This window comes from Apostichopus japonicus, chromosome 8 (assembly GCF_037975245.1).
Source record: "Apostichopus japonicus isolate 1M-3 chromosome 8, ASM3797524v1, whole genome shotgun sequence".
Lineage (NCBI taxonomy): Eukaryota > Metazoa > Echinodermata > Holothuroidea > Aspidochirotida > Stichopodidae > Apostichopus > Apostichopus japonicus.
In genome coordinates, this window is record NC_092568.1 from 31,504,994 (window position 1) to 31,521,882 (window position 16,889).

General features: G+C 35.1%; 1 protein-coding gene across 7 annotated transcripts in view; it reads left to right on the top strand.

Annotated features, from left to right (window-relative positions):
- The window catches only part of LOC139971586 (neurexin-3-like), a 158,197-nt gene that overhangs the window by 78,199 nt on the left and 63,109 nt on the right, over window positions 1-16,889 (top strand). For 6 of the 7 annotated variants that reach the window (XM_071978205.1, XM_071978200.1, XM_071978203.1 and 3 more), the window contains one exon: window positions 8,989-9,006. The exons of the other annotated variant lie outside the window; for it this stretch is intronic. In XM_071978205.1, the coding sequence (XP_071834306.1) occupies window positions 8,989-9,006 (18 nt within the window). The remainder of the gene's footprint in view (window positions 1-8,988; window positions 9,007-16,889) is intronic. 7 annotated transcript variants of the gene reach the window in all.

The following is a 16,889-nucleotide window of genomic DNA, read 5'->3' on the forward strand; positions in this document are numbered from 1 at the left end:
TCTAGTGGTGACAGATAAGTAACTAGCCTCCATCCTGTTCAAACCAATTTATTTTTCAGTTTTTCTTCATTTCAGCTTACAGTTGTTCAAACCTTTCCAACCATGCAGGCTTTCAAACTTTTTAAACATTGAAAATATTTATTATTGGTTTCATTTTGACACAGAGTTCTTACACGTAAGGGAGAAGTTTCATCTGATCATTTCCTTTAACTAATTCCCACTTTTTGCATCTCAATAATTTTCTTTTCCTTTCTTTGACTATGTATTTGTACATTTGCTCTCGAAAGTTCTCCTTCAAAGGTATGTTCCACAGAGGATTTTGCCAAAGCAAGAAAAAAACACTTTATTGTAAATGTACAAATATCCTCAAGGCCACCTGTTTGCCATTTGAAATTAATTCAGTTTGAAATCAACTGTAAAGGGCACGTTTATTAAATTTTGCCTGTCAACAGTTACCAAGGACACAAAGAACATGGCCACCAAAATCATGGACTAGAATTACTTTAGATTGGATCGCTTTCTCATTCTTCAAGTCAAAACTAAGTTGTTGAAAAAATTTTCTTTTTATATGTATATATTTTTTTAAATTTTGTACAATCCTCGTCATGGTTGGATGAGTCATATATGTGATATATTATGCTACAGCCTCCTCTCCAAGCAAAGCATATTTATGGTTCTGTGGCGGCCATATTGAATTTGGCCGGTATTTTCTAGTACCAAGCTCACCGTGTATTTAATCAGATAAAATTGATCAAACTAAGATACCTTTCCTCGATAGTTTCACCAACTGAAGGATTAATCAACAAATTAATCAACAAATTAATTAATGAATGGGAGGCATTTAATGTACAACTTCCTTTTAAATAATTAAACATATAGACAAGTTCTCATAATAATATAGACCAAATTATGTAAAAAAATGGTGGATACTTCAAAATTGTTTTTAATTTTACTGTATTTTGCAGAATTAAACCTGACCCATTCAGCTAATTTTAGTATTCAATCAACAATGTTTTTTTTAATTATTTTTCAAAATCAATTCAAACCAATATGGTTTAAGATAGCTAATTAAGCGCAACTAACGGTTAGTAAATTAATCCATGTGATTGAGAAATACCTTCTATGATGAAAACAATTTCATCGTTTCACATTTGTCATTCAAATTTTGGTGACTTGAATTAACAGATTGATTTTGCAGTCGAGAGTTTGTATTGGTACTCCTACTCTAACATGACTATACCTGCGTATACTCCCACTTGCCCTTGTGGATCTGCACTCACCCTGGTACTCATGAATACTCTCACTGTAATACAGTGTACTCTTACTTTTATTCACAATATGGAGAAATGTACCCTAAATTATAACTATTGCCCTCATGCAAGGAAACATTTATCCAGAATCGCGTCTCAATTTGCTATTCAAAAAAATCCAATTGCTGTACAGGCTTGTCCAAAGATGTGTCGCTCCTTATTACTACAAGGAGCTGTAGTATTTTATACCAGACAAAATTGCAGAGCCTTCAGAAGACTAAAGTTTTCCCTTTCATGCTGTTGTAAATTGAACTAATAGTTCGGTTTCCTGTTATATTGATATATTCCTCCCAAGAAGGCAAATGTCAGGTACCACCAGATAGTTGGAAAAGTCAACATGTTCACCTCTCAATTAATTGTTCATTCCATGATTGGGTAAGAAAGATTGCTTTTCTCCACACATATGTTCTAGAATCATCTTTTTGAATGCACAACCTTGAAATTCTTTTTTTCACAAGGACAAAAAGTCAGTGTTTTTTGATTGACATTTATTAATGTAAATACTGTTTGAACATAAAAATGAAGCTCTTTCCCCTCAGTTTTAGAAGACTGCAGCTTATATTGTATCAGAGTGCTTTATCTTTATGTAATCCTGAGATACGAAACCATGAAAATGCCGTTTTGGCATAAAAACCCTGTTATCATCTCTGTATCAGATTTTATGATATCGTGCTACCAGTTTCATTGAGTGGTTAGCAACTTGTTTAAAATATCAACCTTCAATTGAAAGTGACAAAGTAATGCAAAGAGGAGTGGAGGTTTACATCTCGCACGATCTCAAAACCTTTTAAAAAATCATTTAAAAGTGAGTTTATTGTCACCATTGGTGACTATTAACGGGCTAACTTTGCATTAACAAAAGGTTGCTCCTTTGGCTAAATCTCTACATTGTTTGGATAGCGCTATTTTTAATGATCTTCTGCAAGTTTTTACATGTCTTTTTTTTAGCTTTTCCTGTTGCGGTAATATCTATCTCTCTGCATCTTCTTTGGATGGCAAAACTGCTTTTGTTTTGGGCGATATTAAGGTGTGGACATACTAGATTGTTTCCGATGGAAAATGTAAAAATATGCAAGAGAGGCACCATAGATATCTCAAAGACTATTAGTAATTGCTATACGGAGAGTATTCTAGCCTGTCTGGGGAATAGGTAGGTATGTTAGAGAACGGCAAGAAGATGCTTGAAACATAGCAGTGTTCAAAGAGAAGAGCTTTTGGAGAGCCATAAACATTCATCTCATAAAATACATTTTCAGTTTTGGAGGAGATAAGTGGCTTTTTTTCTTTGGATGGGACTGCCAGAGAAATTTGATTTCAAGGCAATTCTAAGGAAGTGAAGAGGTTAAACATATAAAAATTAACATATTTCATATCAGATAGCATCTACCATTGGGTAACTGCAGGATGTATAATAGACTGCTCATCTGGAAAGGAAGAGCATGGAGGAAGGAGGGCGGGAGGGGGGGGGGGGGTAAGGGGTGGGTGAAAGGTTGTGATAGAATGGTCAGATAATTGGATGCATATATTTATTATTATATGTACGTAGATTGAGGGATATTTTTCTTAATTTTTGTTATTAATGTCAGTGATGTTTAATACGTTGTAACTGTATAATATTACTACCAGACACCAAGTAATCTTATGGTTTTCATACTGTAGTGGCAGGTCTTCAAATTTGATGTTGTGTTACCGTAGCAACTGATGATGTGTAAAAGCGTTACGACTATATAAATTTGTTGATATGTATGATCTCAGTGAAATCAATTAACAAGATTGGAATGGCAAATTCCAAAATGGTCTTTGAAGATTAACAGAATGGTACAGACTTGTACCCTAGAGACAGTATGAAAATATTAAAATGAAGCTCAAACCATTCTTACATTAATAACAAAACCAAGTATAATGCCTTTTTTTTCTTTTTTTAAAGCCATTCTTTCTTGATTATATGTGTGATTAATATCTTAAGATACAAATTGCCTAATGACAAAGAATACATGATCAATTCAGCAAAATATGAATGTAAATTAATGTCTGACTGAAGAAGATAACAGGGCTCAATGAGACACTCATAACATTGAAATTGACTCAGGAGCAAATGAACACTGTAATGTTTCCCTTTCCTTATGCAACTGTGTGACATCTTTAATAATTAAGGTAAAGGCTTGGTTCAGTGGTTAGAGTGTCGGCCTAAAAATCCTTGTGTTCCAGGATCAAACTTCCGCCAGGAGCAGGAATGGGAGAGAATACACACCCCTGCCTCGTTATCCTTTGAACACTTATCGAAAAGAGAAGGCTTGAAATTTAAGCCAGTGTTCATCCACAATCTAACACAGATAGGGTCTCAAATAAGCTACTGTAAGGCTCCTTGATGCGGGGTCTCTGAACTAAATTAAGCCAGGTCTATGCTGATAGTAGTGTGCGGCCAACACCTGTTGAGGTACCGAAACTATCAGGCGACATACACTTAGTTGCAGATTGTTTGACATAAATCTGTAATAATGAATGGATTGATAAATATCTATAGATTTACATATCCCGCAGTTTCAGTTTATTGCAGGTGTAGGACGGAAATTGATAGGATAGTTAGATTTACTGTAAATACTAAATAATGAATAAATGGCTATCGAGTTATACAGTGGACTTACTCATAATGAAGGGTACATACAGATTTTATGATTTAAATATTCGTTAGCAGCTGACCCAAAAATAATATGAAAAGAAATATTTGTGTAGAATCCACAAGGATAGATGTTTGTAGGAAGTTTAGTACAATGTGAGTTGAAGCATATTTTGCTTCCCATACACATCACACTCCCAGCAGCTGTAATCTACATTGGACGATATCAGAGATTTTAAAAGGGTCTCAACATGCAACAAACTCTTCATCTTAAATGCGAACAGTTCTATAGAGTCGCACATCACGATAAATGCACGAGGAGCACCCTAATCAAATAACATGGTAGAATTTGAAACCCAACTCAGATGCTAAGACCTCAAAGCTGCTCTCCCACTGTCAGAGACGCTACTCATGTTATCCTTTCTCCACGTGAGTGATGGGCTGCGATTATTAAGGAGACAAACATCCACGTCAAAATCACCTGGTGGCTTTGATTTTCCGTCAGAGATCTTACAGATGGAAATCTCTGTTCTACTGATAAGAGTTATTCATTTCTCTGTGGGATATTAAGAAGATATACCTAGAGAGAGTAAACATGAAACCGGACACTTCATTCTTTCTCTCGTGAAGCAGAGAATTCGAGATGAGACTATTAACGTTTCTCTAGACCGATAGGATGTATCACAAATATATGTCTTGAAAGCAACTCTTAAAACTCTTCAAATAGATGTTACTGTACTTTTCTCCAACATCTCAAGATATCCACCCAATGAAAGAAAGAAGAAAAAAAAAAGGAAGATAAAAAAAAAGAAAAATCTCTGCAAAAGTCATTGGTATGGGTGTAAAATTTTATGATCTCCCATGGGATATTTGCCATTTTAAAAGAAATCATTCAAGTCCATTAAGCAGGCAACTTTATAGTACAATTATCCATTCTGAATGACGTCTTTGCCCATAATAGGATGCATCTGACCATTTTCGCGATCTTTCCGTCAGGCGGTGGGGACAGATTAGTGTGAATTGAAATAATGTTTGCAAAAGTAGAAAAATATGTGACAAAATTGTTTAGAACCAACGTTTGTGATTTTTTCTTTTATGATATGGGGGGGGGGGTGGGATTGTGGATGGAGGTGTTGGTGTGGGATTTGGAGAGGTTGAATTCGACAGAGAGTGTTAGGCAGTGTGCGTAAGGTGACCTGCAGTACTTAAATGAGCATTCGCCTCTCAATCTCATTTCAATAAGTAGGTTTCTTGTTCTAATTCAGCTTGTATTTAAACGAATGCTTCATAGTAAGTGGAGTATCACAAGCTTGAAGGAGGCCATTTGATTAAAATCAACCCGAAAGTAATAATGCCCTGATCTTGAACGATGAGATATTATGCCATCTACTGCTGACTAAAACTTCCCTCTGTCAAAGTTTTTTTTTTTTTTTTTTTTTTCCAAACTTTTCATGTAGTTGAATATGCGCCTTGCAAAATGCAGATTTTATCACAGCAATTGAAGATACCCTTCATTGTTCAAGACTTAATCTGTGCCTTGCAAGTGTACGTCTGGTTATAAACATATATCATTTACCCTTGAGAGGATCTTAAGAGCAACATCTTCAATTTTGAGACTTCAACACTGTTGTCACTGTTGTTACTGCTGCAAATGTTTCAGAAAGCTATGTCCCCTTTTATCAGGTAATTCATTTAATATGTCTGCTGAGATGTCTGTCTGTTCGCTCCAGGTTACTCGTGAGGTACGCCTGAACATACAGAATGACTTAGACTAAAGAAATCCATCAAGATTTCACTGAGTGCATTTGGTTTGAAAACTACACCAGTATCCTCGCATGGAAAATGTGAAGTTTAAAGGAGATGTCTTTCCGATGTCTGGAAAAATCTCCTCGACCCAGTGAAAAATATCTTGTGACTTTTGGGTGTAGCACCCATAGATTGCAGACTGTCGTTGTTTGTTATTTAATTTTGAAACTGACACAGCTTTGATACTTTTTGAGATTTGGAATAAAAGAAGGAAAAGAAGAAATCAATATAATGAAAGGTATACTGCATTTAGAAAGTAAATCTGATTTAAATTTCTCTTTGAGTTCCTGGAAAACATGTCAGTTTGATAAGGAAAACAAAATTGTTACAGTCCCCTGGGGTGAAAACTTTTAGCACTGTCATAAAGTTGATGGAAGTCTTAAATTTGCGTACCATCAAATCAAAGAGTGGTGTAGTAGATTCTTGACTTTTAAATCATTAGGATTGCTTCATGTTTAATGACCATGCATACCATTGAGATGTAGATACCATGATTTTAAAATATTTTTATGGCAGGTATCATAAATTCCTCATTATGGCAGCCACTGTAATTGCATTTAAGCAACTTTAAAGGATAAAGTCATTCCATAAAGGCAATTTGTTATTTATCATATATGTAAGAACTCACCTTGCATATTTTTATAGCAGTCTTGGTGGTTATAATGAAAGCATTGTGCTAGATACATCTGTGCATAATTGTGTAGCAACTAGCCTACAGTATTTTGCATGACAGTACATTTGTGCATGATTTGGATAGCAACTAGCCCAATGTACATCTGTGCGTAATTGTGTTGCAGCTATAACACTCATTTTAAATAGCATGCATTTGACATGTGCAACATTTAGGTAGCAAGTACCATCTCGTTTTTCATAGCATAATATCTGCAGCATAATGTGTACAATTGGAACCAGCAAAGTTTGCATAGCATGTGCATTTGGACGTAATTGTGTGTAGCAATAAGTAGCCCATTTTTCATCGCACCATCGAAACATATAGGTTCGCATATTTGCATAACTGTAGCAGCTAACCCATGCAGTGACTACCATCTAAATGATTCCTTTTTAATGCATCAACAGTGCAGAGTTCGAATTAGTCGGTATTTTGTTCATCCAGGAACATTGATAGGCAATCAACTCTTCCATTCTTGCTCTAGCTGTTTGACTCTGGTGTGAAATCCCCGCTAATTTTGATGATCAACCTGCCTAGGTTATTGAACTTCAAACAACCCCTTAGTAAGAGTGTTTCATATTAAGGCAGTCTTTACATGGCTGTTAACGAAAGAAGCTTCCATTTGTACACATGAGAGTTGCATGATTACCAGTATTCGGCAGCTGCTGTCAGTTGATCTGGCCCAGTTCCATCTCTTTGACAGTTTTCTGCGTTCTTTCGTTGACATGTAATGTGTCCCTAAACTGCAAGGCCGAGACGCCACGATAGCGAGGTATATATATATAGCCATCTTCCCGGTTAGTAACAGAGTATCTCTCTCTCATGCGCATGTTATACGACATGGATGTAAAATTGCTCGTGTTTCTTTTTAACTGCAGGGAGAGACTCCCCAAGAAGTAAAAGATCAGATTTTATTCCTGAGAGAATGATCAGATGTAGCATGCTCCAGGCAGCTAGCTTTTTCTATATATTACGGCGGGAAGAAAATGTAGTTGTCGAAATTAAGCGCATAGGATGATGCCTTTCAAATAAAACAAGCATTATAATACACCTCTGTCACGCTGTGTGCTGCGACAGAGACAGGTAGATTGTCTGCTATGATTAAAGTTTGGCCGTGAGAAGATTGCATCGAAGTTGAGTCCTCATTGAATTTCATTCTGCTGAATTTGCTGGTATTCCCTTGAATGTATCAGTTCCTTCTTCAACCTAAAACTGCCCTAAAGTACCATACTACTAAAAGTTTGGCTATTTATTCTTCTGAGCTCGAATCATCTGCGACTCATCACCGCTCTTTGCATCATTTATCGTCTTTGTATTCACCGTTGGCTGGCCTGATCAAAATAGTCGTAGGTAGCCCAAGAGCTTAAAATGTACTATATTGTTTGATAAATTTGCCATGATCTTGTGGAAAATACAAACGTTAATTTAAAGAGCATAGGCAAGTACTGAAGCTTTACTCATTTCTGTTCAAGTTTTAGTATTGTGATGGAATGTAGGAAAAGTTTAGTACTCTATCTTGGTCCATTGTTGAAATTCCAAGTGGTTTTGTCTACTTAAGGCAATTTAATACTATAATATAGTGAGAAGAATGTAAAAGCAAAAGTATATTATCCATTCCCATTTGTAATTGTTGTTCCGATCTAGAAATAACGGATCAGATTGAGAAGTTGTCATTCTCTGTACACTATATTCATGAGTGTTACCATGCATGTTCCAAACCATAAAAGACGAAGTTGCTGGAAGAGGTTCAGTTGGGGCTGGCCAGAGCCAGGAATTCTGAGGTTTGAGTCCAGGCACCAACCTGCAGGGCCATGTGCCTGGTGGTGGGTTAGGTGGTGGGAGAGGTGCATGATGGGAGAGGTGGTGGAGGTAGGTGGTGAATGGGAGCTGTATTTCATTTGCTATGTTTTTTCTTTTTTGATGGTTGTGAACTGAACCTCTTTCCTTCTTGGTATTTGGGGATTTGACGTTTCCTTTTTCTCCTCTCTCATTAAAAATCTGACGACTTTATGTTTCCCTTTGCTTGCTAAAAAATGTCTTTGTTTTCCTTGATTACTCCTTCATCCTTGTGGATTTACTTGAATCGTTCATTACCTGTCTAATAATTGATTGATCAATAGTTCTTTCTACTCTTGTTTATGTTAAAAAATGCATTGGTATTATCTTATTATGCAAATTAGCAATGAGGTGTTTGATAAACCAAAGATCAAAGAGGGAAATTCATTTTCATAGTAAAAATTATATTATTTAGCACTCTCTAATAAAATAATATCCAGTTGCCAAGTTAAGCAGATTTTGGGTATTAATTTTGGTCAAATTTTTGACTGGTTTTTGATGTTTACATCCAGTGCTATTGTTGACCTGACAAATCAATTTCATTGTAAAATCATGATGAAAGTATTCTTTCAATACCTATGAAATTAATAATTAATAAGTAATAATTGTTGTTCACAGTATATTTGATGTCAATGTTTGTGATATTTTTTTTATAATTGATTTCAGTGTAAAATATCTTCCTTTATGGCATCCTTTACTTTATTATATTATTTGAATTTAATATTATGATTTTCTTCTTATCTTACAAGCATCAAGTGAAACAGAAGGTATGATTCATGTTTTAATACTTTATTTATATAGTGTTATCTTTTATTTACCTACGGGCTTTGTTCATAATTTCTGCACTTCTTCTAGTTCTTTGTTTTCAAGAATATATGGGAATCATCATTTTAGTAAACAAGTTCAAGTTTTTCTACACTTCTTCAGGTATACACTTCTATCGTTCTAAAAATATCTATTTAATTCTTGATATTCATATCTGCTTTGTTTTATAATATGCAAATTGAAATTTAAATAACTCAGTATTAGCAACCTCTTACTTACAATTAACCACTTATTATTACATAACAGTACATATTAACAAATTTTTGTACCAATGCGCATTTCAATTTCCTTAAAGTTTCCTCATAAAATAATACGGATAAGTGTAACTTTTTCTGGCAAGTTTTATACAAATCCAGTGAAACTTGCCAAGAAATATTTGTCAGACTGTAAGTTTAGATCCTGAGAGCTGGAAATGTTTTAATTGAAATTATTACATTACTAATAATATTCTTAATTATTATATATTATTAATGTTGCTGACTGGTGTGGGCGACAATTGCTTTTATTATGTTAGCAATAACATAACGGTCTTGCGAAAAACTGTATGGAAGGATTGGTAAAAATATTCAGGTTGGTATAAATTGTTTTTGTTGTCGTTAATTATTAAGTAAAACATTTTATTGCACCTGGCTAGCATAATGCATGCAGAGCAACCAGGGTTGGGATAATGGCACAAGTTATTCTGTGATAGAATAGCTACTGTATGTTAGCTTTCTTTCATTCTTTGTCAATCAGTATATTGCATTAATGTTGTTCACTTACACTCCATTGATGATGTCAGAACAATTAATAGGCAAGTGTTTTCCCATCAGATAAGACATATTTCCCATGAAGTACCCTAAAGTCTGAAATAGCAATAAAGAAAACCATGGAGTGGCAAGAGTGAAGTAAAAACTCAAGTTTAGTTTGATATATTAGTACATCTTGCATCATTATAACATATTTCTGGACAATTGACATTGTTACTCTGTAATAAGCACACAGTTGATGAAATTTCAACTGTATTTCTATCAGTTGTGCTAGAAATTATGGTGACTCATATTCAAATATTTAAAAGCTTTTGACTGCCGTCCTTATATATAATCCTGAAATATAGTTGTCTAAATTTAACATATTCCTCAATGTTATGAGGACAAAGGCAATCTCAATAAAAAGAAGTATCATTTTGAAAAACTTTAACAGATTAAGCACACTAAAATATGGAGACCACACATCATGACCTTTAAAGAATAAGAATTGAGTAAAACTGCTAAAATAGGTCACGCAAACATCACGCCAAGACGAGCACCGGCTTCAAATTGACCCTCCCAATAAACGGCACGGACATTACAACTTATAAATAAAATTATATGCCAAAGTAGGTAAACATTAGAACAGGGAAGTGTCTCTTTCGGCCCCAAATCTGCAACTTATAAGGGGCTGCATTTTTATGATGAAGTATAAAGCTTTCTTCAGAGTATCTTTTAGACATACCGTTCGATAAAATTTGGCAGCTATGGGTAGGATTTGTTAACCAAGACTGATACGTACGCATGCTATAGACAAAGCTTGGGTCATACGGGACAAGTGAACTCGCTGACTATTATTTTTCTTGCCGACTAGATCTTGCATGATTTCATTTTCGGCGAAAAACTATAGCCCACAGGTTTTGAAGAAATCAGCGTCTCTTTTCATTTCTGTATGAATAAACCCTTCGATGACCCTAGCTATTTCCCCTCTGAGCTCCCCAAGATTATACTAGTCCTTGATCGTAACAAAATACAAGAATCTCAAATCACACAGTTCTGTTCAGTGAAAGAATCGGTGTTAAACTGGAAACCATTGCTTCTGATGCCCTTTGATGTAATAAACTTGTGAATATGTCACTTAGGGCAACGTAAAAATGGCTACTTTTATGAAGATATTAGGGAATTATTGTCAGAAGCCGAGATCTGTAAGAGAATTGAGTGGAGCTGTTGCCCTGTTCATAAAATCCAGGCTTAAAGTTGTAGTACTGCTCGGAGATTGACAAAAAGAAAATACCTTCAGTATGTCTAATTGATTAGAGGTAGCTGGAATATATTTGTGAAGAAGTTCATATCATAAAGCACTGATTTCATTGATTATGCTTCACCTTTGATACACATTAGTTCTGCCCATTACAATGCTATTCATTGGGCTAACTGACTATAGTCAGCCAAGTGATTGAAAACATTTAACATTCTAGCACTTTGTATAATATAAGATAAAAACACAATATAAAACAGTACATTTTGCGGGTGACATTTTTCAGAATTGAATAGAATCTATAATAAGTCACTTATTGACTTTCATTTGGTCAAAAACATATATGGTGATGTCTTAAGTCTGATCATTTATGTATGTATTGTAGATCCTCCTGCAAGCAGGAACTCGCGAAGAAGCCATCATTGGCTTATCAAAGCTGCAATCTGACTGAAGTCAGTCTCTTAGATTCATATTTAACGTCCATGATTATGAATTGTCAAATTGTCAACAACTCTGTAACTGGACGACATACATTAATCTTGGAGTGACTCGAACTGGGGACCTTATATGATTGAAGGGCACCGGCATTAACCACTGAGCTAACACTCCAGCAAACAATTCTTTATGAATGATTGAGAGGAAGTATAAATATTCCTACAGCTGGTTACATTAAACAAATCTCAGGATATTTTGTTTGTCATTGAGACATTTAATTGTCTACTTTGTCCATCTTTAATGTGTATCAGAACAGGTTGAATCATGATTTGAAGTTTTTGAACTTTGTAAGATATATGCATAATTTGAACCCCCCCCCCCCCAAAGTTTTAGTACTGTGTCTATTATGCATGGTGCAGTCATTTTGTAGACATATATTGATATGATAATATATTGATATTCACCATCCAGGGACAATTAGATTGTAGGAGAAAATACAGACACCTTCTCGGGTGTTTCCTTTTTCCTCAAATCGAATCAAAACATTTTGGGTGTTTATAAGCAAGCGGTTATTTGCAAATTCTTGTTACCTTACTTTCCTCTAACTCATCAAGCTCTGTGCTTTATTTTTGTTAGGTCTTTTGCTTCTTGAAATATGATGAAGACTTCGTAATTCGATCAACCTCTGTTTCTCCAGTCGTCATCTCCAGAAATCATCTCATTTACATGCAAAAAAGCCTTGTGAACAAGCTGGGAAATACTGTATAAAATAAACTGCCTCTCGTTTTTGGTATAGGGTTTACTTCTTGGCATATAGTAGTATTTCTATTTTTATTTGTCTGTTTTTGTATACATACATTTGCTGGTGTGTGTCAGTAGCAGTATGACCAAAAACGAAGAACAAATTATAAAGTAGAGTATAATTGGCAAACAATATCACTTTGCCATCTTTACTTCAGTGAATACTGGTTGCTTTTTATTCCCTCCTGTTTTGAATTATTGATACAAATGCTAGCGATAACGACACCTATCTTTAATGCTCTGAAATCAGAAGACGCTTTGAAGGTGAAATATAATGTTTGGTGTATAGAGCTGTCAAAGGTGTTCACTGAGATACTAAACACACATCGAATATTTTCCTGTAAGGTATAACCCGAGAAGAGGCTGCACGTTGCAGGTTTATTAATGCACAACGGAAGTAGTATATGTCAGCGATGTTATATTTACTGTCACGTTCTGAAAGTCAAACAAATGTGAAATAGTTTACAGAAATGTTTTGCTACGGTACTAGCCTCAAGTTATTATGGACTTTTTTACAACCCTGGACAGCGATAAACAAAAATAATTATCATGTAAATTTCCAGCATGCTCAACGATATAGATACGTTATCAAATGAGTTCATTAGAGGCTGACTTTTCTCGCTCTGTATTCTTCATGTCAGTTTGACGAAATAATTCCAAATACATATTTACTTCAAAGTGAAGCATGCCACAGGGCTGAAAAAGATATCCTTTATGCCTCTCCCTAATTCGAAATTCCCAACTATCCCTCCCAAAAAATGAGAAACATGAATAAAGAAAAGAACTTGGGACAAAATATTAACAAACTGCTCATCTACTGCAAAAAGCCTGTGTAGGTGAATATATATGAAGTTTTGTGGACCTGACATTTCAATCCTAGCATTATCATGCATCTTCAGAAGCTTACCCAAATGAATGTGACAGGAACTACTTAAATATAAAAATTACCTATCACAGGAACTACTAAAATATAAAAATACCTATCACAGGAACTACTTAAATATAAACATTACCTATCACAGGAACTACTTAAATATAAAAATTACCTATCACAGGAACTACTTAATATAAAAATTACCTATCACAGGAACTACTTAAATATAGAAATTACCTATCACAGGAAATACTTAAATACAAACAGTATACCTATCACAGGAACTACTTAATATAAAAATTACCTATCACAGGAACTACTTAAATATAAAAATTACCTATCACATGCAGGAACTACTTAAATATAAAATGTCACTCAGAGAAATTTCCTGCCGCATGTGTTTCGTTGGTGGCATTCTGCTATTGAACAGTCACGGCTTAACAAATAACAAAGTAACAATTTATGTCAGTCGAACAGAAATGGCTCTGAGTTTTATCACTCCCTTACCGTTATAACCCAGACGCTGTTGCAGAGAAACTTTAACCAAGACTTCACGGTTTCAAGACCTCGGTCATCCATAAAGTCTAGGCCAATTTAGAGCCAAACATTTTTCTCTTTATGAACCAATTATTTTAATCGTTCGTCAAGATTCTTCTGCTAAGATTATAAGTACAGTAAATGCCATCCGGAGTTCAATGAATCATTTTAAAAGTTAATTGAATTCTCAGAAGAGAAACAGCAGTCGGTCCTCAAGACTTGTACGGCTAAATTTGGCAGTTGATCGCTTCCATTATGGAAAGACATTTTAACTCTTTTTGGTAAGAGTACTAGATATTTATAATAATTATTATTCACTGAAGTTAATTACCAGAAATGAATTCAATTATATTGAAAAGTTCAAATGAAACATAATTCTAAAAGGTGGCATAATATATGTATGGTTATGTATAATTTAAGCAGCTCAATAGTAAACCTAGTTAAAATATGGGAGCAGTATTGATATAAATAATGAGAGTATCCAGAAATTTCTAGATTAGAAAAAGATTGGAACAATTAAGTGACCTCGGAATTCCAAGTAAGTCTTGCAATGTTTTATCAAGCATAGGTCGCTGGCCTGCAATCCCCAAATAATAATTTAATTTTTTTTTTTTTACTGCTGGTGGGATGCTATGTAGTTAGATGCCTCGTTAATACCTATGATACCATGAAACAAAGGGAAATTGGTTTTTAATTATCAAACTTGGGTAAACCCAAAAAACTATTGCTCCAAATTAAATTTTAAGCAAGAGCAGTTTGTTTCGATTTCTTCAATACTACTTTGTAAATATCCTAACAGGTTATTAGCTAGCCTAACTCTGCATGGTTAGTAATCTGTACAATAGATATGGTAGGTGCATACAACATTGAGATATTTGTATCAAGTATAAATATTGTCAACATTAATACAGGATCTGGAGTGAATTTACCAGCAGAATGTAGTTGTACGGTATGTTGATAATCACATGACTAGAGCAAGTGTGCTTTTCTATTTGATATCTCAATCCTGTACATTTTATTGTTCTACTGTTTTAAAAAAATTATTTTTTGTCTTTCCCTTTTGTAAATGATTTTTATTTTTCAAATTAAATTTCCATTGTCTGGATCAGTGATATGTTATTACTCAGATTTCAAACCATATTTGTTGATAATTATGTGTTCATCCATTATGCTTCACAGAGTTGTTGAATAGCAAACATGTGACAGTCATGTGACAGTCGTGACCATCATAGTTAAAATTCAATTACAGGATCCTTGGTGATAAAGCCACACACTTTCCATTTGTCAAAAATTACCTCTTAAATATCCCAAATTAAGGAGAAAAAAAATGAAAATCTCCATTCCGAGTAATTCCTTGCAAGGGACTTTTGACAGCTTTATATAATTTTGCTTCAGTTGTGACCAAAAACCTGCAAATTTAATCAAGCCTGGAGGTTGTTTGTTGTAGGACGAGGCTCACTTCCTCCTAGGATATGAAAAGCGACCGGTCCAGTCTCCTGCGGGAAGATGCAAGATACGATAGACAGAGACAAAAACTTTGTCTCACAGGATATGAAAAATTGCGAGAGGAGAGGTAACCTAATCAATAGGATCAACATAGAGACTCATTAGACAAGGAATGGTCAAAACTATCTCATGCAGCAGCGCGTTACGGTCGTCCCTGCACACTCAAATGACACAAATGGACACCGCTCAACTGGAATTGACGATATGCTCTGCTTGAGGAGAGAAACCCTTACTCTTGATCCTAGAGAATTAATATATAAACATTTTTGAGAGAATTCTTGTAAAATCATCAAAACTGACTACGGGAAACTGCTCTTACTTTGAAGAGAAATTTTGAAAGAGTGGAGAATTTTTGTTGTTGTTGCTAGAAACGTCATGGTTTAAAGACCTGTTTTGTATATTAATTAGAGCTTATCCAGCCCTTAGTTGGTGGATCATCACACCCCCAATTCATTGATGCAATCCTGATAGATGCTGGGAAGCTAGCCTTAAAATATATTTGGCTTTAATATATATTGTAAAAGGAACAATGACAAAATGACTGGGAAATTATAAAAAAAAAAATTGAAAATGAGCAAGCGAAAGGTTTTAGGCAAGATATGTCTGCTAGGATTCAAACCAGTGACCTAAACTGACTGGTACTAATCCAACCTTGATCCCTCCCACCACAATCCCCTCCCCCTTCCTAATATCCCAGCCTAGACTATGCATGGGTCATCACCAACAAAGGGCTGTATAGCTGAGGACAGTAAAGGACAGGACTTGTAATCCTGAGGTTATAATAATGCTTAGAAAACAAGCCAAAATTAACCGATTCAGCTACCTCGAAATATTAACATTGTCTTAATTCCTTTGATATGATTTCATTCCTGTGCTCATCAGTTGAATGGAATTGATGCCAAAACATGTTTTATTTATTTTTTCCTGAAATGATCCACCAGTAGCTTAATCATGAGTGCAAACAAGTACTAAATGGGTGTATAGAAAAAATTAGATTAAACATAGAATTAGAGCAATTAAATTAAAGTCTGAGACCTCCCAACAATTAGCCCCACTCAGATTTGGTTATAAATGGTCAAAAACGTACATCTTCTTATCGAATCTGACTCGCAATCAGCCTGCTGACGTGTCTGAAACGGATTTAAACTTTCAAGACCTAAAAAAAAACAGGATTAAGAATATAAACAGTCTTAGGTACGTATCGGAAGAGGTTGGTTTATTTATCAGAAAATATCACCGTCGTCATAGTCTGGTAGGAATCATTCAGCAAGATTTGATGGAAAAGTAATCTAGTCATAAATATAAGATTTGTGGATCATCGGAATATCTTTCGAGGATAAAAGACAGAATCTTGGTCTGACAGTCACTGATGGAGTCAGATTTATGGGGGAGTTTAATTAGGGATATTACGGATCACCTGTTCGGTTGTGCGGGCTTCTAGTAATCTCAGTGGCTTACAGTCTGTGTGCTGTCGGTGTCCACGTAGATTTATTGTTCATTTACTTTATCTAAATATAGGTGTCAAACAATATGTGTGGTAATTCTGTGTCATAATGAAAAATTTGCAAATGCACTCCCAGGAAGATATATGAACTTTGGGGGGGGGGGGAGGGGGGAGGTTGAGGCAGGCATGGGGGGTGGGAGCATTGTGTGTTGATTTGTACCAATGAATGTTGCAACAATATA